The 27,430-nt window shown below is 38.6% G+C and overlaps 1 protein-coding gene across 2 annotated transcripts in view; it reads left to right on the forward strand.

The window, feature by feature from the left end:
* The window catches only part of RPF2 (ribosome production factor 2 homolog), a 34,739-nt gene extending 11,969 nt beyond the window's left edge, over nt 1–22,770 (forward strand). For both annotated transcript variants that reach the window (XM_040474389.1, XM_040474390.1), the window contains exons 4-10: nt 712–751; nt 1,412–1,493; nt 2,104–2,180; nt 6,740–6,839; nt 15,780–15,882; nt 21,597–21,741; nt 22,527–22,770. In XM_040474389.1, the coding sequence (XP_040330323.1) occupies nt 712–751; nt 1,412–1,493; nt 2,104–2,180; nt 6,740–6,839; nt 15,780–15,882; nt 21,597–21,741; nt 22,527–22,706 (727 nt within the window). In that variant the 3' untranslated portion in view covers nt 22,707–22,770. The remainder of the gene's footprint in view (nt 1–711; nt 752–1,411; nt 1,494–2,103; nt 2,181–6,739; nt 6,840–15,779; nt 15,883–21,596; nt 21,742–22,526) is intronic.
* The last annotated feature ends 4,660 nt before the right edge of the window (nt 22,771–27,430 follow it).

A 27,430-nucleotide genomic window follows, 5' to 3' on the forward strand; every position in this document is an offset into this window, starting at 1 on the left:
CATGCCCCACCATTTTCCCTTTGCATGCTAAGCTTCGTTGATACTTGCCTTCTTTCCATTTCTTGAATAGTCTAAGCTTGTTTCCATCTCAGAATCTTTGCTTATTGTGTTCCTTCTTCCTAGAATACCCTTAGCCTCAAAACTTTTTAAAAAAAAATGTTTATTTTGAGAGAGAGAGTGTGAGTAGGGGAGGGGCAGAAAGAGAGAGAGAGAGAGAATCCCAAGCAGGCTCTATGCTGAGTGGGGCTCAAACCCACAGACCATGAGATTATGACCCGAGCCAAAATCAAGAGTCAGACGCTTAACTGACTGAGCCACCCAGGCACCTCAACCTCAAAACTTTTCAATGGCTTATTCCTTATCTATCACATCTCAGCTCAAATAGTCATTTTCCACTGTTCATAACTAACACAATACCCTATTTTATTTTTGTCACTACAGTTAATTATTGTTTGAAATTTTTATTTTTCCACTAGAATGTAGGCTGTATGAAAGCAAAGATCTTGTTTGTTTCCTAGTATCCTTAGCCCCTACAACAGTGAGTGACACATAATAGGCACTAAATACATATTTGAATGAATGAATATCCCTCTAACTTTATTTTTGATCATCTACAAAATTATCTTTTTTTAAATATATTACTTAATTGTTATGGGTGAATTGCTAATTAAGATTATTAAAATTAAGGTAATCTTTTAAAAATATTTTTAGGAAAAATATTACAAGACCATTTGAGGATCAGACATCATTGGTGAGTACAAGAAACTCTGATTTAAGACAGCATATACATGATTGGACTAATTACTGTTCCTTTAGTAATTTGTGATGTTTTGAATTCGAAATCATCCTATATGAGGGAATTTTGATGTAAAGTGAAAGTGAAGTAAGATTTATTAACTTAATTTTTAAAGTTTATTTATTTTGGGGGGCAGGGTGGAAGGGCAGAGTGAGCAGGAGAGCGAGAGTCCCAAGCAGGCTCCCCACTGTCAGCACAGAGCCCGATGCAGGGCTGGAACTCCCGAATCAGGAGGTCATTACTTGAGCCAAAGTCAGATGCTTAACCAACTGAGTCATCCAGGCGCCCCTGTTTGTTTATTTTTGAAGTAAGACTTTCATACTTTTAAAACTATGACTAAAGTTTAAAGTTTATTTTGAGAGAGAGGAGAGAGCATGTGCATGTGTGCACGAGCAGGGGAGGGGCAGAGAGAGAAGGAGAGAGAAAATGCCAAGCAGGCTCCTTCACTGTCAGCGCTGAGCCGGATGTGGGGCTCAGTCCTATGAACTGAGATCATGACCTGAGCCAAAAGCAAGAGTTGGGCATTTAACCAACTGAGCCACCCAGGTGCCCCCAGAATACAGTTCGTAAAGTTCTTATATTTATGCATTAATTGGGATTTCTTTGGTTTTATAGGAATTCTTTTCAAAGAAGTCAGATTGCTCTTTATTCATGTTTGGCTCCCATAATAAGAAGCGGCCAAATAATCTAGTAATAGGTAAATATAATTTACTTACTTAAGGTTTGTGTTTACAGTCTGTTTTGTGACTCAGATTAATTGATGGTGTTGAGATTTCAGGAGTAACAAGTAAGCTCTAAGCTGGTTTTTAAAAATTTTTCTTGTGCCTTTGAATGAAAATTTTAATCTATCAGACTGCAGGTAGAGAATAGGCATGTAAAAATACTACTTTACCAAAAGTTGCCAATATTTTTCTAATATAAAATATATGTATCTTAAATCAGTGTTAGAGAAAAAAACAGTAGCATACCTACCCACATAAATTAACCCTTCACCAGTAAGAATTGACGTTTAATTTGGTATCGTCATTGGCTTAGGCAACCCCTTTTACTTCTTATGTGCCTTTATTTACTGTTCTATAAAATAAGGGAGTTTGGTTAAACGATTTCCAAGATCCTTTCAGGGCCAAGACTGCAACACTGTATTCTAGGTAGAGTTGAAAGTTTAAGAAAGAAGGGGACATGTTTGATGGGGTATAAGGAGAAAAAAAAAGGGAGATAATATTTTGGACACGCAAATTAGGTGGGTACATATAAGGTGGCTCTTTGGGAAAAATAAATGTTTAAAAGAAAATGTATTTTCCTTCTAGGTCGTATGTATGACTTCCACGTGCTCGATATGATCGAATTAGGTATTGAGAAGTTTGTCTCTCTAAAAGACATCAAGGTACGGTACTAATCATAAAAATAAAAGCATTTTGTAATGTTGTTCTTGGGCAATAGTGACATCTTGTGGTGAAGAGTACTATTACAGTTTGTAGCTTAACTTTTTATTCTAGTGTGCTCGGAGATAAAAGTAAATTTCATTTTATCTTTATGTTTTTGAGTGTCACTACTTTATTTTGGTGTAAAGACAGGAAGCTGGAAAATACACTATATTTAAAATTTTTTGTTCCTTTTCATGCTGTGGAAACTCCCTCATTTTATTTTTACTTTAAAAAGAGATATAAACATATAACACATATTTGGATCTTCTGGCAGTTAGATTCAGAGTGGTTTTTAACTCTTGTCTAGGCTCATAGTTTAAATGCTATCCTCTCCCTCAATTGTCACAGCACCTATTTTATGGAACCTCAGAAATACTGGAGTTTTCTGGGGCATCTGGGTGGCTTAGTCAGTTAAGTGTCTGACTTTGGCTGAGGTCATGGTCTCGCAGTCCATGGGTTCGAGCCCCACGTCGGGCTCTGTGCTGACAGCTCGGAACCTGGAGCTGGCTTCAGGTTCTGTCTTCCTCTCTCTCTGCTCCTCCCCCACTGGTACTCTGTCTCTTTCTCAAAAATAATAAACATTACAAAAATTTTTTTAAATAAATACCAGAGTTTGAAAGTGAGCCTTGTTCTAAACCTACGATACTTTGGCTGCTCCTACAGTATTTTGGCTGCTGGCCACCAAAATGCTAGTTCAGTCTTTCCCTTCAGGACTTGCATCTTTGTATCTCCTTTGTTTGCATGGGATTATTAAATAGAAAGTAGTAAATAGGCAAGAAAACTGTCCTAATTTAGCTCCTGGGTCCAAACTGGGCTTCTGTTCTCTCAGAACTCTACTTTAGCAGAATCTGTTCCATCAAATGTTCCATCAAGTAATTATTTTATTTAGATTTCGTTGCTACCCTGTGTAAGGCTAAAATTACTTTTCCTATTGGATAAAGTTGGAGATTGAGGCCCAGGGGAATTCCATTGGTGATCTGGAGTCATACATATAGAACTTAGAAAGAAAGGATATTGAAGTTTGCAGTGGAAAGTTACTTAATTGTTCTTGTTTATGGGTCTTTGAAGGTCACGGTATAGTTGAAAGAATTGTAAAATGTGTCATGACTCCTTTTCCTAGTCTCCCCTAAAAAGAGGACATGCCTTCCAAGTTTGTTGTGTGTTTGCAAAAAGGCTCTTCCCAGATGTTACTTAGCTACACCAGCTTCTTCAGGTACAGGGTAGAACAGTGGCCTGAGATTGGATTTCGAGACAGAACAATTGGATTGAAGGCCTGTGTTGGCCATTTAGATGACTTTTGTGACCTGATAAATTACTTGCCTGGCCTTCAGATTGCAATCAAGTATTAAATAGGTATAATAATATCAAATGAGATAATATATGTGAAAATGTTTATCAGCGAAGATAATGTTTTGGAAGGTGTTTGGTAAAGTATGTAAACTGTGATGCCTTGTTATGGTGGAAGCTATCATTTTATTACAGTTTGTCTTTAGGGCAGTGTATGAATCCTTGGAGAGCAGCAGCATATCTGGCTTGGTCACCAGGTAGTGGGTGTGAGCACTGGTTGATGCACGCATGCTAGCCCTCGGTAGCTTCTATAACCACCAGGTCATAAGACCATTATCGTTTGTCAGGTCTCACGCTTGTTCACGCTTAACAAGCGTGAATACTAAATTTTCACTCATGGAGCATATCCATAACTATAATAATCACTAATTCATGACCATATGCTTACATTGGCAGTCCCTACCTACACTGTTAGCCAGAGCTTCACTTTTACCTCGTTATTCCATTACAACTTGTTTTTAGTTTGTTTTGGAATTGCGTGTCTGTTATACTTTCTCTTCATATTTATTTCTTTTCTGCGTCTACCTCCTTATTTTTAAGACCTTTTCTCACTTGCCTACTTTTATTGCCAAGCCAAGCCTCATCCTCCTGTTTACTCTTAAGTGAGAAGTGATTCAGTTCTACCAGGAAATTGAATGATTATTCTGGGAGCTTATTTTCTAAGATGTGGCCAAACTTTTAGGGATGGTTGTTTTACATAAAATAAGCCTTAATGGATGAAATGATTAAAATTTAAGGCCAATGTTGTTGTTTTTTAAATTTTTATTTACTTTTTCCAATGGTTTTATTTTAGATAGGAAAAGATACATTGCAGGTGCCTTGGAGTATTTTATTGGAAAGTTTGTTTATAATTTATAAGACATTTCTGGGGTGTCTGGGTGGCTCAGTTGGTTAAGCGTCTGCCTTTGGCTCAGGTCATGATCTCACGGTTCATGAGTTTGAGCCCCACATCGGGCTCTCTGTGGTCAGCACAGAGCCTGCTTCACATCCTCTGTCCCTCACTTTCTTTGCCCCTCCCCCCACTCCCTCTTTCTCTCTCAGAAATAAATACACTTAAAGAAAAGAATTATTTCCTTTCTTTCCCTTTGTTTTAAAAAAAACTTAATTCAGAAATTTAGTTCAAGGATGTTACATAATTATAATGTTTTTAGTATACTATATGACAGTACTTATGTAATATTTTGAATTTTTAGTGCCTTTTAGATAATTCAAATAAAGCTCATCTGTTGTAGTTTCTTCTAGTTCTGGGTTTACACATTGTGAAAAATATCAGTGACGTACGTGTTAAATACTGTTTCACGTAACTTGTTCAGTTACATATATATATATATTTAAAAAAAAATTTTTTTTAATGTTTATTTATTTTTGACAGAGAGAGAGAGACAGAGCATGAGCAGGGGAGGGGCAGAGAGAGAGGGAGACACAGAATCGGAAGCAGGCTCCAGACTCTGAGCTGTCAGCACAGAGCCTGATGTGGGGCTCGAACTCACAGACCGCGAGATCATGACCTGAGCCGAAGTCAGATGCTCAACCGACTGAGCCACCCAGGCGCCCCATTGTTCATTTATATTTTTATGATGTGTGTACTGGGTCATGACGTAACATGATATTTTTTATTATGCATTGTGGTCAGGATGTTGCTTCACTTTCTCTTACCTTCTGTGTACTTTCTTTTTTTAAAATATTTACTTTTTTTGAGAGAGGGAGAGACAGAGTTAGCAGGGGAGGGGCAGAGAGAGAGAGAGAGAGAAAAGGAGACACAGAATCTGAAGCAGGCTCCAGCTTCTGAACTGTCCACACAGAGCCTGATGTGGGGCTCGAATCCACAAACCATTAGATCATGACCTGAACTGAAGTCTGGCGCTTAATCAACTGAGCCACCCAGTGCCCCATTACCTTCTGTATACTTAAATAGCCTCCATAGACCTAGGGGTAGCAGCAGCAGGGTCAGGGAGGCACAGATGGAACATGGAAGAGTCATTGGGTCTGGAAGGTCCATTCACGCCCTAGAGGCACAGATCTTAGGTACACCTCCTAAGTAGAGACAGTTAAGGTTCAGAGTTAGGAAGCAGAGATTGTCAACAAGAGTGAACAGGAAGAGGCAACAGGTGACCTCTGGTCCTAGGGCAGAGGATATTTGTTTTCTTGTCCTGTTTTTTGTTTGTTTGTTTGTTTGTTTGTTTGTTTCTAGATGTGTACAGTCCTTGATTGATACCAAAATAGAGGTGCTAGAATCAATGGGAAGCTCAGACTAACACTTGTTCACTGTCATAAATTAATCATTCAGTTAAAGAGTTCTATTAGATTTTTTTCTTTTATTTTGGTGGCTTTTAAAGGTTATTATTATTCACATCACATTCTTCTTTGTATGGAAAATCCAGAACTGGACAAAATACTTTTTTTAGTGAGAGCCTCAACCACGCTGAGTAAGGATTGCCCATACATTCTATAGCTTGTATAAAATTCTCTTGTTTCCCATGTTACTGTGGAGTTGGTAGTTTAATCTGGCTTTCATTTAAATACTGTTTATGTGACACAGTAGGAAAGGCACAGTGGTAGCAAATGATTTAAAGAAATTAAATTTGTTTAGACTCTGAGATGTCGGTTGTTAAAAGGCTGTGTATGTTTTGCAGCAATTTTAGCTTTTTATTCTTTGTACAGAATAACTTTAAAAAATAGCTTACATCATTCTTTGACCACTTATTAATTTGGTGATATGAAGGGAGTGGAACAAAAAATATTTTTTTAGTTTAAAAGTTGCAGCTGTAGTTTTAAATCTTTAGATTTTAATCAGTATTCATAAATATAGTTTTAGGACAGTTAAAATATGAAAACTAATCACTGTGTAAGAATTGACTACTTTATTTTTATTTATTTATTTATTTTTTTAAACATTTATTGATTTTTGAGACAGAGAGAGACAGAGCATGAACCGGGGAGGGTCAGAGAGAGGGAGACACAGAATCTGAAACAGGCTCCAGGCTCTGAGCTGTCAGCACAGAGCCCAGCGTGGGGCTTGAACCCACAAACCGCTAGATCATGACCTGAGCCGAAGTCAGCCGCTTAACCGACTGAGCCACCCAGGCGCCCCAGAATTGACTACTTTAAAATCAACTTATAAATAGTTTAGAATTGATAATTTTATAATTATAATTTTTTTTCTGTTTCATAGAATAGTAAATGTCCTGAGGGAACAAAACCCATGTTAATATTTGCTGGTGATGATTTTGATGTAACAGAAGACTACAGAAGGCTAAAAAATCTTCTTATTGGTAAGTATTTTAATACTTCTCCACACGTTTGCTCAAGTAGGCAATCTAAGACTGTCATTGGTGGCACTTTGCCACTTCACTGTATATATACATCTTTTTCTTTTTGATCTCTTTCCTTTCTTCCCCCCTTTTCATTATTTTCTTTTTAAAAAAAAATTTTTTTTTTATTTTTTTTTTTGAGGTGGGGGTGGGGACAGAGAGAGAGGGAGACAGAATCCAAAGCAGGCTCCAGGCTCTGAGCTGTCAGCATAGAGCCCAACGTGTGGCTTGAACTCACGGACCACGAGATCATGACCTGAGCCGAAGTTGGACGTTTAACCAACTGAGCCACCCAGGCACCCTTTCATTATTTTCTTTATTCCCCACTAGCAGTAAGGGAGAGTTAATGGATGTTATAATGCATTGATCATTTTTATTTTTTGATGCTCTAGTAACTTCATTGTCAACCTATATATGAAACATTTTACACTTTATAAAATGCTTCCACCCATTTTATGTCATTATTGGCATCATTAAATTTAGAAAATTAAGAACTTAAATTTTCAAGACTGTTGTACATCATCCACTTCCAACTGAAAAACGTCTATTTTTCTTAGTCTTGATAGGTAAGGTTTTTTAGACTCTAACCCCTTATAACTTTTTTTTTATCTCTCCCAATTTCCTTCCTCTTTTTTCCATTTAAAGTGGCTTATTAAAAATACATTGTACACATTCCTATTGTCTTTTCTGATTTTTGTTCTTGTTTACCTAGTTTCTTCCATTCTTGCAAGTTTCAGATCAAGTTTCATTCCCAGAAAACTTTCAGTGACTTCCCAACAGCTTTTTTTTATTATCCTTAATGATCGATCCTAAATGCCAAGCATATACTAGGTGCTTTATATGTATTGTTTTATTCTCACAACCTTGTAAGGTTGTCTTATAGATGAGTTATTCTTGGTGAACTACACTAGTTCCTAAGGACTTATGTGATGACTACATCCTTTCCTTTGTGTTCACAAGTCCCCTTCATTTTTTTTTTAATGTTTAATTTTGAGGGGGGCGCAAGGGGCAAGGAGAGAGGGAGACACAGAATTCGGAGGCAGGCTCCAGGCTCTGAGCTGTCATAACAGAGCCTGACGCGGGGCCCAAACTCATGAACCACAATATCATGACTTGAGCCAAAGTCGGATGTTTAAGAAAGCCACCCAGGCGCCCCTATTAATTAATTAATTATCTATCTATCTGTTTATCATCCAAGTTAGTTAGCATATGAATGCAACAATGATTTCAGGAATAGATTCCTTAATGCCTCTTACCCATTTAGCCCATCCCCCCTCTCCCAGCCCCTCCAGTAACCCTGTTTGTTGTCCATATTTAGGAGTCTCTTATCTTTTGCTCCTCTCCATGTTTTTATATTATTTTTGCTTCCCTTATGTTCATCTGTTTTGTCTCTTAAAGTCCTCATATTAGTGAAGTCATATCGTGTTTGTCTTTCTCTGACTAATTTCGCTTCTCATAATACCCTCTAGTTCCATCCACATAGTTGCAAATGGCAAGATTTCATTCTTTTTGATTGCCGAGTAATACTCCATTGTATATATATACACACCACATCTTTTTTATCCATTCATCAGTCCATGGACATTTGGGCTCTTTCCATACTTTGGCTATTGTCCATAGTGCTGCTATAAACATTGGGGTGCATGTGCCTCTTCGAAGCAGCATACCTGTATCCCTTGGATAAGTACCTAGTAGTGCCATTGCTGGGTAGTAGGGTAGTTCTATTTTTAATTTTTTGAGGAACCTCCATCCTGTTTTCCAGAGTGGCTGCACCAGCTTGCAAACCCACCAGCAGTGCAAAAGAGATCCTCTTTCTTTGCCTTCTTTCCAACATCTGTTGTTGCCTGAGTTGTTAACGTTAGCCATTCTGACAGGTGTGAGGTGGTATCTCATTGTGGTTTTGATTTGTATTTCCCTGATGATGAGTGATGTTGAGCATTTTTTCATGTGTTGGTTGGCCATCTGGATGTCTGTTCAATTGACTTATTGCAATCTTTGCTATAGGTTCTTACCTGAATTTTTGGTGAGTTAAAAAAAGAAAATCATACATGAAAGACAATGACCAACATTTCCTTTTTTCAAAATTACATACCCCAAAATATCAAGGATGGTTTTTAGCTAAGATTACTTGTACTCCATTGGCCCAGATTTTCTGCCTTTTTCCCTCCAGTTGTTCCATAATAATTGTTAATTGTCAGTATATATTTGTTATAACAGAAGGCTTTCATTTGCTTTTGTATAATTGGTTTTTATAAAAACTTTATTATTTTGTGCTTCCACTAGAGGGCAAGAATAACCACATAATGCAGTGGTGATGGGGAGGGAGTGAAAACCAAAAAAGGAATCTGGGGAAAGAAGGAAGGTAGAGGAGTGAAGTGAGATTGTCAGGTCCCAAGGGCAGTTGTGTTTTCAATGTAAATATGAAGTAAGCCAGCTGCAGACTCCATGGTGTATGTTTTGTGTTCATATGAAGTAAAGTAGAGTGGTGGGGAAAGAGAATGTTATCAAGGGCTTCCATCCTTTTAGGAAGTTCTCTTTTTTTGGTAATTGGCCAGAAAGAAAAGTGAAGTTATTAACTTCAGTGTTTTTATGCCAGGTGCGCATTTAGTTCATGCTGAACTAAATTTTTTTTGCTTCTGTTTTGCTTTCTTAAATACTATCTAGATTTCTATTTAATCTTAGTGGTATTGCTTTTCCTTATAGAAAATCAGTATATCTTTTTTTAGATTTAGTGCATCTTTTTTTTTTTTTTTTTTTTTTTAATTTTGAGAGAGAGGAGTAGAGAGAGAGGGGGAAAGAGAATCCCAAGCAGGCTCCGTGATGTCAGAGCAGAGCCCGACATGGGGCTCGATCCCAAAACTGTGGGATCATGTAGGTCAGGTAATTTATTATGTTTGACTCTTTCTATAGCTTTACAAAGGCAATCATGTTAGTCTGCTTGGGCTGCGGTAAAAAATACCATGTGCTGGGTGGCTTAAAAAACAAACAGTTCTGGTGGCTGAAAGTGCAAAATCACAATTTTTGATGAGGATTCTTGCCAGGTCTTGCTTTGTGCTCCTGGCTTTTCCTTCAGGGAGGAAGGAAGAGAAGGGAAGAGAGGTGGAGGTGGGCGGGGGGGGGGGGGGCAGCTTTCTAGGGTCTCTTCTTATAAGGACACTAATTCTATGGGACCAGGGCCCCACCCTTATGGCATGCCTCATTTAATCTTAATTTCTTCCTCAGAGGCCCATCTCCAAATTCAAACACATTAGGGGTTAGGACTTTTAACATTAATTTAGAGTGGCAAGGGGGTAGGGGCAAACATTCAGTATATTATGATAATATTCCCATATTGTGGATGAAGAAGTTGAGGCCAATTGAAGAGCTAGTAAGTGGCAGAATCAGGATCTGCTGTGTTCTCTAACTGTGGATCCCCTGGTCTTTCCTGTCAACACATGGTAACCTTCTGTCCCCTTTCTCGATGTGTTTACTCGTGGACATAGCCACACATGAGATCTTACTTTTACTTGGAATTGATCCACTGAAAAAAAGATCCAAGTTGGGGCTTTCCTTCTGACCATAACCAATTCATCTTCTACCTCTTCTCCACCCCCTTACTTGTATTTAACCAGGTTTTTATGTTTATCATTACTCATTAGTATCTCTCTTGTTACCTTAGCCATCATTCCTGCCCAGTTTCGGGTCAGCTTTTTTGGCAGTGTTCTGTCTTTCCACACATTTTAATTCATTGCCCCTTTGAGGTGAGGTTTCCATGTTTCAGACTCCTCTTACACATTCATTGCTCCAGCCCTGCAATCAGCTGTTTTCTCTAAGCAGCCCTGAACTTTTATTTTTTAATGTTTATTTATTTATTTAGAGAGACAGTGTACACATGTGCAGAGGAGCAGAAAGAGAGGGAAAAGGGAATCCCAAGCAGGCTCTGGGCTGTCAGTGCAGAGCCCGATGTGGGGCGCAAACTCACAAACTGTGAGATCATGACCTGAGCCAAAGTCAAGAGTCCGACGCTTAACTGACTGTGCCGCCCAGGTGCCCCAACCCTGAATGAACATTTTTAAAATGAGAAATTATTTTAGAAACCACAGTTTGGGTGCCAGGGATTGTTTTGTGGTTGGTCATTGTAGGCTTTTTTAGAGAACGGAACTGTGAATTAAGATTTGTTTGTTAAGATAAAATGTATCTGAGTTCATACCGAAACTTTTAACTTAAATTTAGGACCAAAGGATCTTAACTTCATTGACTTCACATACGTACCTTCTTTCGTCTATGAAAAAAATCCAGGTTCTCAGTGATCCAACACAAGTATGCATTTCTTTTATACTGTACTACCTACCATACAGTGTTACTACTGATGATGTGAATATTGAGTGCAGTTGAAGGTTTTGTTGTGTTGTTTTTGGGGTTTTTTGCAGTTGTTTTTGTCTATAAAATGAAAGGGCGGGCCTACGCCGGCCGACTCCATCTTGTTCTGTGTCCTTCACCTAGACCACGCCTCCTTCCCTTGAGTAACCTCCCGCTCACCCATTCAAACTTCCTGATCAAAACACGCCCCTTCCCCAGCCAATCGGCCGAGGCCACGCCCCTTCCCCAGCCAATCGGCTGCCCCTAGACCCCTATAAAACCTTTGTGCTTTTGAAACTCGCTCTCTCTCCCTGGTATCTCACCGCTGCGTCGGTGCAGGTAGGGGATTGAGCTCGAGCTAGTTCGAATAAAGGCTCTTTTGCTTTTGCATCGGACTCGGCTCCCTGGTGGTCTTTGGGGATCACGAATTCTGGGCATAACATAAAATACATCCTGCTAAGAATATATGGTCAAATCACTGTTTTGAAGTCACTGGGAATAGTTCTTTTTTGTATGATTATGCCTTCAGTTCAGTACGCAGGTTCATTTGTTTTCAGTTTTTAGGGATTACTTTAAATTTTTTAATTTTAAATTATATAACTTTTGAGATCTGCTTTACATAAAAGCAAGTCTGCATATTTAAAGATTTAAAATTTGATGGTTTTTGACATATGTAATACACCTGTTAAAACACCACTTCTGTCAAGGTACAGAACCTATTACACCCAAAAATTAGCCTGTGTCCCTGTGCAATCTATCCTATTTCTGTATTCTAAGCAAACATTAATCTGCTTTCTGTGATTATGGAATAGTTTGCATTTTATAGAGCATTAGATGAATAGAATCACAGTATGTACACTACAGTATGTACTTTTTTTGGTCTGGCTTCTTTCACTCAGCTTGTTTTGAGATTTGTTGGATCTATCAGTTCATTTCTTTTTATTGCTGAACTGTATTCCATTTATAGCTGTTTCACAATTTGTTTATTTGTCATCTGTCAGTGGACACTTAGGTTGATTCCAGCTTTTGATTAGATCAAAATTTTGGTGAGTAGAGCTGCTATGAACACTTATATTCAGGGGGCACCTGAGTGACTCAGTCTTAGGTTAACTGTGTGACTTTGGCTCAGGTTATAATTTCATGGTTTGTGAATTCGAGCCCTGAGTCAGGCTCTGTACTGACAGTTCAGAGCCTGGAGCCTGCTTCCCATTCTGTCTCCCTCTGTCTCTCTGCCCCTCCCCCTCATGCTATGTCTCTCTCTCTCTCTCAAAAATAAATAAACATGGGGCGCCTGGGTGGCGCAGTCAGTTGGGCGTCCGACTTCAGCCAGGTCACGATCTCGCGGTCCGTGGGTTCGAGCCCCGCGTCGGGCTCTGGGCTGATGGCTCAGAGCCTGGAGCCTGTTTCCCATTCTGTGTCTCCCTCTCTCTCTGCCCCTCCCCCGTTCATGCTCTGTCTCTCTCTATCCCAAAAATAAAAATAAAAAAAAAATAAACGTTGAAAAAAAAAATAAATAAATAAACATTAAAAAATTAAAACATTTATATACAAATTTTTTGTGAGGGCATATGATTTCATTTCTTGGGGCGCCTGGGTGGCTCCATCGATTAAGCATTCAATTCTTGATTTCGGCTCAAGTCATGATCCCAGGGTCGTGAGATTGAGCCCTTACGTTGGGCTCTGGGCTGGGCGTGGAGCCTGCTTGAGATTCTCTCTCTCCCTCTCCCCCTCCCTTGCTTGTGCTCGCTTTCAAGAAAATTTTTTTTGATCAGTAGAGCTGCGGTGAGCATTTATATACAGATTTTTGTAAAGGCATATGTTTTCATTTCTTTTGGGTAAATACCTAGCTGGGAATGGAATAGAATGGAATGGTAGGGTCATTTGAATAGCATATGTTTAACGTTTTAAGAAACTGTTCTCCAATACGGTTGTACCATTTTACATTCCTACCAATGGTGTATGAAAAGCTCCAGTTCCACTGCCTTGCCAATACTTGGTAGACCATTCTTTTTAATTTTAGTTATTCTAACGAATATTGTATGCTCATAGTATGTGTTTCTAAATAATTTCTATAAAATTTCTAAAAAATTTCTATAAAATAAAGTAGTGCTGTTGTTGAAGTTGTAATTTGCATTTTCTGATGATTAATGATGTTGAACATCTTTTTGTGTGCTTATTGGCCATTCATATATTTTTGGTGAAGTGTCTATTCAAATCTTTGCCTTATTATTATTTTTTTTTTTGGAGGTTATTTGTCTTCTTGAGTAATAAGGAATAAGGTGTGTGGGGGGAGGGGGGAGCAGAGAGGGAGAGGGAAGTCCTTTGTCTCTTTGTCTGATACACAGTCTTTGAATGTTTCCTCCCAATCTGTGGCTTGCCTTTTTTTTCAGTGACGTCTTTCAAAGAGCAGAAGGTTTTTGTTTTGTTTTGTTTTATTTTGTTTTAAAAGAAGCTTTCCCTGTTTTATTTTTAACGTTTATTTAATTTTGAGAGAGAGAGAGAATATGTGAGCTGGGGGGGGGGGGTGGGGAATAGAGGATCCAAAGCAGACTCTGTGCTGACAGCAGACAACCCAACTTGGAGCTCGAACTCACAAACCGTGAGATCATGACTTGAGCTGAAGTCAGACATTTAAGTGATTGTGCCACCCAGGTGTCCTGAGCAGAAGTTTTTGATTTTTGTGACGTCTGTTTTACATTTTTTTTCTGTAATGGTATGTTCTTCCTGTATTTTAAGAAGCCTTTGCTTACCTCAGCAGCATCACAAAGACTTTTTCTAGTATTTTCTTGTTGAAATCTTAAGAGTTTTAGGTTTTGCATTTAGTTATGATCATGAGTTAATTTTTGTGTATGGTGTGAGGAAAGGGCCAGTGATTTTAAAACTTTCTACTTCAGGGCCCCTGGGTGACTCAGTCAGTTAAACATCCAACTTCAGCTCAGGTCATGATCTTGTGCTTCGTGGTTTCGAGCCCCACATCAAACTCTGTGCTGACAGCTCTCAGGGCCTGGAGCCTGCTTCGGATTCTGTGTCTCCCTCTTTCTTTGCCCCTCCCTTGCTCACGCTCTGTTTCTCTCTCTCAAAAATAAGCATTAAAAAAAAAATTTTCTACCATCATTTTTTTCCTTTGCATTCTTAAAAGCTTATGGAAGAAACACATATTCCTGCTGTATGATTTACATTACAAAAGCTGCTTCAGGGAAACTGAAATGTACATATCTGGTTCCCCAGAAAGATTGACTTCACTAGGGCTTCCAACACAATGAGGGGGACTTTATTAACTTGGCCACTGAAGGAGAGTTAGATTTTGACAAAATAATGGGAGCCCTGTTTGTTGATTATGATGCAAATTTAGATCAGATTACTTTGAAAAAGTACATACTTGGTTTATAAAAATATCCTTGAGGGATTTTTGTTGGGGAAGTAGGGAAGGGTGGTATATACATGTGCATACACAGTTGTTCCTCTTTTATACACGTTAGTGATTTTCTTTTAGTTAACCATGAGAAAGAAAAAAGCAAACAACAAAGGATGTGTATGTCCATGCACTGGAGATGTTTTTCATCTGAGCTAATCGGGAGTGAGAAGGACAATGCTGGGTGGCTACAAATTGGGACCCAATGAGTTTTTCTGTTTACTACATCACTTGCCTTGGGGCATTTCTTCCTAATTAAGTTGGATAAACTTTTATGTATAACTTTTTCTTATCTAAATATTATTTGTGTATTTATGTTTAGCCTTCTTGGGGTTCAGTCTTCTTGGCTGTAAAATGAGGGGACCAAACTTGTTTTTCAGACTTTTTTCATTCTTGTGCTACCTTCATACCTTTAGCCAAGTCCACATAGTATTATGGTGGTGTTCTCCGAAGAGGTTTCTTTACACTGACTCCTCTTTTTACAAGGAAACTTTGTGTCTCTGCCGTGAATGGCAAATGGTATCTGATAAAAAGATAAATAATACATAGTAAATTATTCTGCCTATGTATCATTCAAGATCACTTCATGTGCCACCCGTGGGGAAACAGCCTATTCATGGATCTTAGTGGTTCTTTTCTGGCTTTAACAATTTAGTTTGCTATCTTTGCTCATTTAATTGAGATTTCCTGTTAGAATTTTCTTGTGTCTTGGCTTCTACCATAAAACAGAGGCCAGTTTGATTTAACAGTCAAAGTTTGAACAGCTGTTTTTATAGGAATTTGCCATCTTAACCTACCTGTCTCATAGATAAAAAAATTTATGCTTTGATTTCCATTTGTAAAAAAGTGAACATGCATGATAAATGTGATGGACTCTTAATGCTGAGCATTGGCTTAGAAGGAGAACTTCACAACTGAAAAATTACATGGTTTAGTGAGCTAAACACGGAAAAATAGTCATGAGCTTAAATGGTAAAGGGATGAGAGTCTCAGACATTGTTCGGGGACCAGTTTTTGTACCACCTTTTTATCTTTTTTTGTGAGCAGTGGCACAAAATGGAGCCTCGACAGTCCAGCTCTCTGTAACTGAATTTAAAAACATGTTAGTTTTTTGTCTTTTGTTTTTTTAACAACCTAAAATTTGTTTTTAGATTTCTTCAGAGGCCCCACAGTATCAAATATCCGCCTGGCTGGTTTAGAGTATGTTCTGCACTTCACTGCACTGAATGGGAAGATTTACTTTCGAAGCTACAAGTGAGTGCATTTGTTAGTATACTCTTGAATCCAGGGCTACAGCACTTTAGTGTGACTTTTATAGAGCTTGAACTTAGAATTGGCGTTTGGTCCGAAGTTTGTCTGGAGAGTTGGCAGACAAGCAGTGGCAGGCACAGCAGCTCTGTGCTGATCCTCAGATGTGTCATCCCCCTGCTCACGTCTGCCTCTGAAACCCTGCTTTTCCAGGGCCCCAGAGCATCTGGTGCTGCAGTCCTCCGAGCTTGGAACACTAATTCATTGTGCAATATCTCCTTCTTTTTCTTGACTGGATTTAGAACACCGAGTCACAAGTCTTAGACCAGCCAAAGCAAATCTCAAAACTCTGAGTCTTCTGAGCCTAAAAACTGGAGTCTGAATGGAACGAGCACATTCAGTGGCTCTTTTACCCTCTTCAGCCTAGCCCTTCTACCCCTACCACAATATAAATACGAATCCTAACGCTCTGGTTTTATTTTCATTAAAAAGCTTAATGACATGCTACAATTGTGCCTTTTGAGATAAGCATGATTTTTTTTTCTTATTTATAACAAAGTGTTGGCCCTGGCTGATCAAGCCCACACTTGCCTAGAGAATATATTGACTTCCACAAGCTGCCTTCCTTTGTACATGAAAGACCGATGCTCGTTTGTTTTTGAGCTATGGTATGGAAGTGCAGCCTGAGAGCCACTGACAGTTCAGTGTTGACAGTGACTTGTGTGCCTTTGTGCTATACATGCAGCCACTTGGGGACTTCAGCATTTCATCCATGGTTTAATTTTTTTTTTTTTTTTTTTTAAGTAAACTGTACCCACAACGTGGGGCTTGAACTCATGACCCTGAAAGCAAGAGTCATATGCTCTACTGATGAGCCAGCCAGGCACCCCTCATTTTGGTTTTTTTCCTTCATGATGAAATACCTGGTTGACTAGCTTCTATCAATGAACGTCCAAATGAAAGTAAATATTCACCTTTTTTGTTAATAATTTACATCTTTGTCTCAATTGTATTGAGTCAGAGATAACTCCATTCTTCTCACTATATGTTTGGTGTCATCATTTCTGTTTTTCTATTTTCCTTTTGTTTAGATAATAATAATAGGGAAAATGCAATAAAATAATCCACATGATTGCAAGATGTAGTTAGGGATTTTATAATCATTTTTAGCTGGTTGAGATTGAAAGCCCCTTAAATGTGTTGGAATTTCCCAACTTACTTTGGGGCTATGAAGAATATATTATAAAGTAGATGGCTCCAATTTATAGAACAAGAAAGATGAAAAATCACTAAATAAAAAGAATCTTTTTGGAAACTTGTGTTAAGCAGGCCCTAGGGACATAAAGGAGCTAAAAATATAAAGATCAGAATCTTTGAGGATGAAAAATGGGTAACAGTAATCTAAAACTCTTTCATTGTAAATAGTTTCAAAGAAAGCATTCACTTATATCAGAACTCATATTTAGTGAAAAGAAAGATTAATTTGTAAAGAAAGAAATGCAGAGATAATAAAATGGTCAGAAAATTAGTAAATCAGACTTCGAAACATGGATAAATTAGCAGTGTAACTACACATATCTACCCACCCACTTACTTTAAGAAGAATTAACTGGAATCACTGTTAGGTTAGCATGGCATAACCATTTCCATCCCTTAGTGGAAAAAAGAAAAAAGGTTTGAATTTTTCAGATCAGAGACCCTAGAGTAAACTTTTAACCCCAGGTATTTTGTATAGGCCCTGTAATACCTGTTAGCTGTTGATTTAAAATAGAAAATAGACTGTGGGTGCCTGCCTGGCTGAGTCAGTGGAGCATACAGCTCTTGATCTCGGAGTTGTGAGTTCGAGTCCCATGTTGGGTGTAGAGATTGCTTAAAAATAAGATCTTAAAAAAAAAAAAAGTATTGTGTGATTGAGAGCAAGATGCTAGTGGAGAAAAAAATCACTGGATTAGTTTAGCCTGCAGGGGCTGTGCCCCACTTGGGAGAGGAAGAAAGAAGTGGTCTGAGGAATGAACATCACCTCTGAGCCTAGTGACTTGGCTCAGGGCCAGGCATTAGCCACATGACTTAGGCAGAGCACTTCTCCGGGCCTCCGTTTTTCCTTTGCAAAATGTAGCGATGCTATTTCGGTAATTCTGCAGCCCCTCTGTGATCAACAGTAATTCCTTTATAAGAGGGAAAGAGTTGCAGGTAGAGGTGGGAATATGCCAGAGAAGTGTGCCTGACTTCGTGTGGTTCCTTAGGCATTCTTGCAAGCTACACTTCTGTGTCTTGCCTTTGCTTTTACCTGAACAGTTGGTACAAGGTAATAGTTAACATTACCACACATTACTTGTGAAGATTAATAAGGTTAATTTTATAAAATGGCTTAGAGTTTCTTGAATGAAAGGAAGTGTAAACACGAAATTGTGTTAATATAACCTTTGATCTGACCTTTTGGGGGAATAAATCATATCGTTACTGGCTTCTTCCTGTATATTGTATAGTAATTAATTCCTCATATGTGAGTGATCATTTGTATTCCTTGGAGAATTTTATTCACTTAGAAAGTTAAAGTTCTGAATATAAAAATTTTTAGTAACTGCCACATTTGCCTTTACGATGGCATTTGTAAGGTTTTATTGGGGAGAAACATGCAAAACGAAGTATTAGCATACCTTAAAAAGCAAACAACATTACAGGCAAGAAAACAATATCAGCAGAAGAGAGGGATATGGAAGGGAGAAAAGTAAAGAAATTAAACTTGAACAAAAGTGGTAATGGCAGTCTTTCTCAAGAAATAAGCAAACAGTATTTTAAAATATACAGAAATTACCCATCAACATATCTTATAGCTTGAGCCCATCTGAAAGCAAAGGAGCTGGGTTGTCTTTGTGTCTTATAGTATATAACCTTGCGGAATTGAATATCACTTTTGATTACAGGGAGCCAAAACAAAACAAAGCTTGAGGTTAGGATCTGAGATGGAGATTAATAGGCATATTGGTATAACACTTCTTGGAGTAGGTACTTGGCTGGAGACATGATGGCCTAGAATTGAAATGTCTATCTTTAAAAAAATAAAAAAAGCGTGAGATGAGTAATAGAATGGGGTGAAGGAAAAGGGTTTCAATTGTGTTTTTAACGGGTCAGTGTCAGTCTCTTTGCTTAGTGTGATTATAAAAATCATTTATAAATTCTCTATTAATACATTTCCCCAATCATTTTAGATTCTAGATTTCATTGTTAAAAGTTTAATCAAGTTGGGACGCCAGGGTGGCTCAGTCAAATAAGTGTCTGACTTCAGCTCACGTCCTGATCTCGTGGTTTATGAGTTCAAGCCCCACATTGGACTCCATGCTGCGTGGACCCTGCTTGAGATTGTCTCTCTCTCATGCCCTCTCTCTCAAAACAAACTATAAAAAATATTAAAAAATAAAAAGTTTAACAAAGAGAAAGGATTAAAGGTCTATCACCAGCAACCATATGTAGAAAACTGATATCTGGAGAAAGTTTTCTTCTATTTCTGTCTGTTTGATGTGCAGTAAACCTGCTCAGTGAAGTAATTCAGATAAGATCATCTATACAGACAGTATGGCACTGTAACTTAATTCTTTGGTAAATGCCAACGCGTGTAGTTATATATATACATGTAGTTACGTAGAAAATCTTAATTATATACACCACTCAAAAGGTTACTCTGTTAGGAGGACACTTTCATAAATTAAAATGTACTTGGGTAACATGAATCCGTCAGGCATGCCAGGAGCTGTTCTAGATCTACAACTCTTCCATTTAGCTGAAAATCAGCATTTTAAGTGGTAGAAACATTTTTAGTTTGACATTTTTATATATACAATGTCCCTGATGTCTTAAATAGTCTGCTGAACACAAGACATTAATCAAGATATTTTGATGGGAGTTCAGCTTTAAATATCCTTTATTGGAGGTACTGAAAGTGTGGATGCAAAAGCAGAAGTATGTGTGTTAGAACTGAGTCAAATGGTCACTGCCACCATATGCTTTGAATTAGCTTTTATGGAAGATGCCCTGATATCAACCATTTAGTTTCTAAAAGTATTTTCCCCACAGTGGGCCTGAGGCAGGCATTCTCTCAACTGTCTTCTACTGGAACCAGTATGCAGAGAGTGGCCTGAAGGCTCCTGTTTTGGCTTTTTTCTCTCTGCTTGCTCCCTTCAAGTCCCATAAAATATTCATGTTACCTTGTACTGTTATTGGAGCTTTTTTTTTTTTTTTTTTTTTTAACACTTCTGCTTTTGACATATCCTAGGCTGGTGTTCGTTTTTTCTTTTTGTCTTGTTCAATTGGGTATAAATAACTATCTGATACAGCATATCTATCATTATGACTCTTCTTGCAGCTAGTGGATGTACCTCCCATGGGTGGACTGTCCGCATGTGACGCGTTTAGGGCCCAAAGGGCTGTTAATGAGCTTATTATGCACATTCACTTCTGCTTCCTGGTGTTTTCTTGCTCTTGGGTATTCCTTACTGTGCTCTACTCTTACGTTCTTTCTCTTCTCTCATGTCATTTGTTGTCTCCCTCTCATTTCACCTTTGGTGTGAAAAGTTTGACCTTTTATAAATATTGTTTTCATTCAATTCTTATAGTCCATGTGGAGATCTCGCCACTATAACAAATTGAGTCAGCTCAAATAATCACCGGATCTTTGAGCTGTTCTTGACTGTTCTGTGACTCACAAAAAGAATTTGTTAGTCTCCCTTCCTCTGGTTTCCACATTCCTCATCTGTTTCCACATCCATAGCTATTGGGACATATGTTATCTAGAAAGTTGTGGTTTTGTTATATTAAGCTTTTAAAATTCATTCCAGTCTATGGAGATCAGTAAATGTCTGTACTATGGACAAAAGTGGATTCTGAATGGATCTTTAAAGAAATAAGAATTGTTGGGGCACCTGGGTGGCTCATTCGGTTGAGCATCTGACTTTAGCTCAGATCATGATCTCACAGTTTGTGGGTTCGAGTCCCACATCAGGCTGTGTGCTGACAGCTCAGAGCCTGGAGCCTGCTTTGGATTCTGTGTCTCCATGTCTCTCAGCCTCTCCCCCGCTCATGCCCTGTCTCTCTCTCTCTCTCTCAAAAATAAACATTAAAGAAATAAGAATTGTTAATCATGTAAGCATAACATTTCAAAGGGCCAACTGAAAATGTTTTTATAATTATGTAAATCTGTAAGTAAGATGAAGAAGTCAAATCAAAGGATTCCATTTCTTAAAACAGTTGTCTGTCTCACTTGCTGTTTCTCAACAGTATTGTATACTTTTGTGTTTGATTTTTAAAAACCAGCAAGCCTAAGAATATACTTGGCCTAAATGTGTAAACCATTTAAGAAGTTTAGGCTCCTAGAGGCACCTGAGTGTCTCAGTTGGTTGGGCATCTGACTTTGGCTCAGGTCATGGTCTCACACTCCGTGGGTTCGAGCCCTGCATCAAGCTCTGTGCTGACAGTTCAGACCCTGAAGCTTGCTTCCGATTCTGTGTCTCCCTCTCTCTCTGCCCCTCCCCTGCTCATGCTCTGTCTCTCTCTGTCTTAAAAATAAATAAAAACATTTTAAAAAAGAAGTTTAGCCTCCTAAAGATGGTGTCATTTTATGGAACTGTAGTTCTCTTGAACAAAAATATTTGAGGGGATAAGGATTCCATCAAAGTCAAAGCAACATTTTTCTTTCTTTCTTTTTTTTTTTTTTCTATTTCACAAAGGTTGCTGTTGAAGAAGTCTGGTTGTAAAACACCAAGGATTGAATTGGAAGAGATGGGGCCCTCATTGGATCTGGTTCTGAGGAGGACACATCTGGCGTCAGATGATCTTTACAGATTATCTATGAAAATGCCAAAAGCCCTCAAGGTTTATAACTTGCAGACTGGTGCCATATTTATTTGTATATTCCACTCTTCTTTCCAAAAAAGATTAGCAGCATAGTACATTAAAGAACATACAGAAAGAGATCGATAAAATAGATAAAATTAGACTCTCAGAACAAAGAAAAGGAGGAAGAAGCACATAAGCCAACCATAAAGGATAATAAAAGAGCTGTAGAAACCATGCATCAACTATGGCTGAGAGCTTTCTGGTAGCCAAGACTGCCAGTTTTCAGCAAGAAAGAATTGTGTGGGGCGTTGTGGAGATGGAGGATTTAGAGCACAGGATGTGTAACTCATATTGTTTAAAATGTGTTTGACTTTTGAATGGTTTTGAAAAACAAGTAGAAATGGCTTCTCTGGAATGCCAATAAAGATTGACTAGATAGTCACAATTCCTTAAGCTAAACACAGGAAATTCTCTCACTGGATGACAATGGTTAGTGTAGTCTATAGTATTGCTTTTCAAATGTTGTCTGACAGTTTACCTGGGAGTTGTTAGAAATGCTGAGTCTCAGGTCCCTAGGCCTTTTGAATTATAATATGCATTTTAACAAGATCCTTAAGTGATTTGTATGTACTTAAGTTTGGGAAGAAAAGTCTGTAGGCTTATAGACTATATTATTGAGTAGGAGCTCACGAATGGAAATTGTTAGTAAGACCTTTGTTGTACACTAGATTTTTACCAGTTTATGGTAGTAGAGACCATTACCTATATATATATGTATATATGTATATATGTATATATATATGTATATTCTTGTTTCATAGCCAAAGAAGAAGAAAAATGTCTCCCATGACACTTTTGGCACAACTTATGGAAGGATTCATATGCAGAAGCAAGACCTAAGCAAACTACAAACCAGGAAAATGAAGGGGTTGAAGAAGCGACCTGCAGAAAGGATAACAGAAGACCAGGAGAAAAAATCAAAGAGAATTAAAAAAAATTGATGGAACTAGCCAATAACTGCAGTGTTATTGTAGTCTGTTTACCTAATAGAGTTATCAAGCATCAGTCATTTCAGAGTTTCTTACAAGATTTTATTGTATATTTTTATAACATGGTAATTTACCTAAACTATATATAAATTTACCTAAACTTAAAAATATTATGAATTAGGTTGAAAGTAAGCCTCTTTTGATATATATATTTTTTAAATTTTTTAAAATTTATTTTGAAAGAGCACAAGTGGAGAAGGGGCAGAGAGAGAGAGGAAGAGAGAGAGAATTCTAAGCAGGCTGTGCAGTCAGTGCAGAGCCTGATGTAGGGCTCGAACCCACAAACCGTGAGATCATGACCTGAGCCGAAATCAAGAGTCAGATGCTCAACCAACTGAGCCACCCAGCTGCCCCCTTTTAAATATTTTTTTTAATGTTCGTTTATTTTTGAGAGGGAGATAGAAAGCATGTGCGTGGGGGAGGGGCACAAAGGGCGGGAAGAACAATCCCAAGCAGGCCCTGCACTGCCAACACAGAACCCCATGTAGTGCTCAAACCCATGAACTGCGAGATCACGACCCAAACAAATAAGAATCAGATGTGCAACCAACCTAGCCACCCAAGCATCCCAAGTCTCTTACTTGAGACTTATCCTGGTGGGCCATTTTCTTTCAATGTTATGGTATTCCCTTTGCCCTCTACCCACCCCCACCTCCTGCAAAGTCTCCTGTCTCATTGGATTGGTAGGTGAGGAGGGATCTCCAGAACAATGATTGGTATTTTAAAGAATTTCTGGATTAAGCTTTCAATAAAGGGAGGAAGCCATGGAAAGTAGAATTGGCCCAAAGGAACTGTATACACGCTCAGTATGAACTACCTGGAAAGTTAACCCCATCTTCCAGCACAGACCTATAGTCTGACTTTTGTTTTTTTACCTTTCTGTTACTTTATTTTGCCTGTTTGAGATTCATTTGAGATTTTTAACTTTGCGTCTTAAAACATTTCTCTAAGAGCATGTCCGGTACCTGATCATTGACATATTACCATACTATTGGTTTTTTTTGTTTCAAGTTTTTATTTAAATTCCAGTTCATTCACATACATACAGTATAATACTAATTTTAGGTTGTACTATTGGTTATCTGAAGAGATTCTGCCACTAAGCCCTATCCCCACTCCTGTGAAAGAAAGGCAGTGTTAGTAGGGCTAGAAGTGAGAGAGGAGAGAATGGGTAAGTTTTGAGACAGAGGGCACTTTAGGTACTGAGTAGCCCTGGGTAGCTAAAGGTCACATAAAGGCCCTGGGTGTTTGCACAGCAAGTGGGAATAAGCAAAAGCCAAACAGCTTGTTTTGAAATTTTCTTCAAGATGGGCCTTGTGCCTAGGAAATGGGAAGAAACTGTCCACTTCCTCCTCCTAGTGTTGCATACTTGTTTTCCTTAAATGTCGAATTTAGGTTCCTGGTAAAGAAGCTCCTTCATGCAAGTGCAAACCTACCATGTTGTAAAAACACAAACCTCTATAAACTATGATTGTTCTAGGAAGTGGAAATGTTTTGTTTTTGATTCCATGTCAGGGGCCTGTGTGTACATTTATGGGAGTTTGCTGATACTAAGCCAAAGCTAGAGCCTCGGTTTTACCTTCCATATATTTTCCCTTGTAAACCTATTCCTTGGCCTTCCCTCTCCCCTTCCCTTTCCAGATGGCTAATACCTCTCATAAGAAAGGAGCTGTTATTATTCATTTACACTTACTGCTTGATTATGCATTTAACCAAAGACCAAACATCTGAAGCAGATGTTTACGTTTTATGTTTTATGTCTGAATGGGGAGAAAAAGTTAAAATAATTCATATCCAGCCATCTATAAGTAAATGGATAATAGGTGGGGCGAAGGGGAGTCATGAAAGGGGCATCAGAAATAGTGAATGCAGAGTTCTTCCCCAGTGCCTGACCCCGGACTTCCAGCTAACACTTTGGGAAATAGTGATGCAGCAAAGCAATGGGTCACATTAACCACCTACAGGAAGGATCTTGTCATACGTTGACCTCTATCCCAGCAATTCAACTGATTTTAATGTACAGATGGCCACATTTTTGGTATGTGGGTCATTATCTTGGAGTGTTTTAAAAATTTTTGAGATTTGGTAATGCATCCTTTTGTCTCCTATGTAATTTTTTTTTTAATGTTTTATTTTTGAGAGAGAGCGTGAGCAGGGGAAGGACAGAGAGAGAGGGGGAGTCACAGAATATGAAGCAGGCTCCAGGCTCTGAGCTGTCAGCACGGAGCCCAATGCGGGGCTTGAACCCATGGACCGCAAGATCATGACCTGAGCCAGAGTTGAATGCTTAATGACTTAGCCATCCAGGTACCTCGCTTATGTAATTTTTATCTCAGATTATAGAGTGTCTAGTAAGTGTTTGCATCCTGTTCAGTAAGAGAAGTATATAGTATTACTGAAATGTAGTTGGAAGCCTTTTTTTCTCTTTCTCTCTTTTTTTTTTTTTTTAAAGGAATCTTTGTCGTAGTTGTTGAGCCATCTGGAACCCTTGATCCACCATTTATATCACCATTTCTGTGGAAAATACGTTTTAATTTCCACTTGTCCTTGAACTTAGGACACAGCATACATAAATTGGAGAGGTGGTAAACTGCCTGTCTTACTTCGTTTTTACTTAACCAAGTTTTACTTAACACTTTGGATTTTGGTAGATGAAGAATTTTTTTTTTAATACCAAATTCTTCTTTTTTCTAGGTTGTTAATACTGATACCAAGTTATATATAATTTCATGAAATTTGGTTCTTTTTTATAACCTAAATGCTACTATTTGTTTTCTTGGTATTGAACATAATCCAAAGTAGAGATGTTATTACTCAGGAAAGGAAGAAAAAAATTCACCCCAAGTCAGTTTTCAGTTATCTGATTACCTAGCTTCTGCTGATCTCTCTTTCCTTTCGTTTATACTGTTAGCAATTTCATGTCCCCCCAATCCCCAGGTGGGGCCGGGAGAAAAGCTTTATTTATAATGGAAGAAGTTAAAACTATTCCTAACATTTGACCAAGGAAAGGCTTGTTTTTAAACCGAATTTCAGGGGCACCTGGGTGGCTCGTTCAATTGAATGTCAGACTTAGGCTCAGGTCACGATCATGTGGTTCATGGATCGAGCTCTGTGTCAGGCTCTGTGCTGACGGCTCAGAGCCTGGATGGAGCCTGCTTTGGATTGTGCCTGCTTTGGATTGCGCGTGTGTCTCTCCCTCTGCCCCTCCCCTGCTTGCTCTCTGTCTCTCTGAAAAATAAACATTAAAAACTCCTAAAAATAATAATAAACTGAATTTCAGTTATTGATGCTTTGTCCATCATAAAATTCAGTGCCTGCAAATAAATATACAGGGTCTTCATTATATCAACAGTATTTTTAATAGATCGTCAACATGGTCAAAATATCCCCAAGCTGCATTAAAGGCAAATATATCCTACCATATCTTCTACACAATTGAATAATGTTTTACACAATTTCATTATGTATATAATGAAATATATATGAATAATATTCTACACATTAATTGAGATAAGTTACTATGGACCAGGAGGTAAAATGGGCTCACTGGCTTGAAGTTTATACTAGCTGTGACAAAGTCAACTTGCTTTTAAATGTGTATTGTTTTTCTCTTAAACCAACAACTTGAGTTCAAGTTTAAAAATAGCAAAACTGTCACTATGTTTCCTGTATCACCCAGAGTGGCCCATGTTAGGATTTAACTGTGCTTAGGTTGAATTGGAGCCGTTTGCACTTTTTCCATTTGAAAGCTCTTTGGGAAAGAGTTTTAAAATAAGGGGAATATATAAGGTAAGCCTTTCTTTTTAGATAACATATGCATTTTAAGTCTATTTTTGTTCTTTTAAACAACTTTCCCTCCTCCCTCCCCAAATCCATTTCCCCCCCCACCTCCACCTTCACACCCACTCTAGGGCATCAGAAAATGTGTTCCAAATACGGGAGAAATGGCTGGCACCACAAGCTCCTGCTGAGCAGGGTTGGGGCTTGTATGAAAGATGGCAGATCATGGGGAAATGACAAAGCTTGTAGAACTCAGCAGTTAGCATTTTTGCCAAGCAAAGATGAAAGCCCCTGAACTTTAGTGGGGTTGGATTGGTTCTTCAAACTGAAAGCCAGGGTTCTGAGGGCTCAGCAAGAAGCAGAGTGGCGGGTGTTGGCTCTGGGAGGCACTCCCTCCCACTCAGCTGCAAAGGCACCACGTTTGGGTGCCTGATCAGGGTAAGGGGCTTGAAGCCAGGCCTTGTTCAGGTAACCCCTCTGTCCATCTCAGAATGCTGGAAGTGAGCGCAGGGGTTCTTGGAAGCAAAGTGCAAACTAGTAGGTGCATTTGAAATAGATTGGAAGATTCACATTCATCAACTTGAGGAATTTACTACCTCAGTCCCTTAGCTAGTTCCCCAGAGTCCTCTGACAGAGCAGATGGCAAGGGGACCTAACAGACCTCACTTTAGATGACGACCTGTGACAGCATGTCTGGTTCAGCCTCTCAGAGGCAGCTTTCAGGTTTATGACCCTGGAGGAAAGAGCATGAGAATTCATTGTCCCCATTAGGCCCCATTTCCATCCATTTAGCTCATCACTTAAAGCTAGCCCAGGTCACAAATGTGTTTTGAGTTTTACCCCCAGCACCTTTCTCCATATAAGGGGACCTTAGGGAAGGATTAGATGGAATCTTG

The sequence above is a fragment of the Herpailurus yagouaroundi genome, unplaced genomic scaffold (assembly GCF_014898765.1).
Source record: "Herpailurus yagouaroundi ecotype Mexico unplaced genomic scaffold, PumYag 139, whole genome shotgun sequence".
In the NCBI taxonomy this organism is placed as follows: Eukaryota; Metazoa; Chordata; class Mammalia; order Carnivora; family Felidae; genus Herpailurus; species Herpailurus yagouaroundi.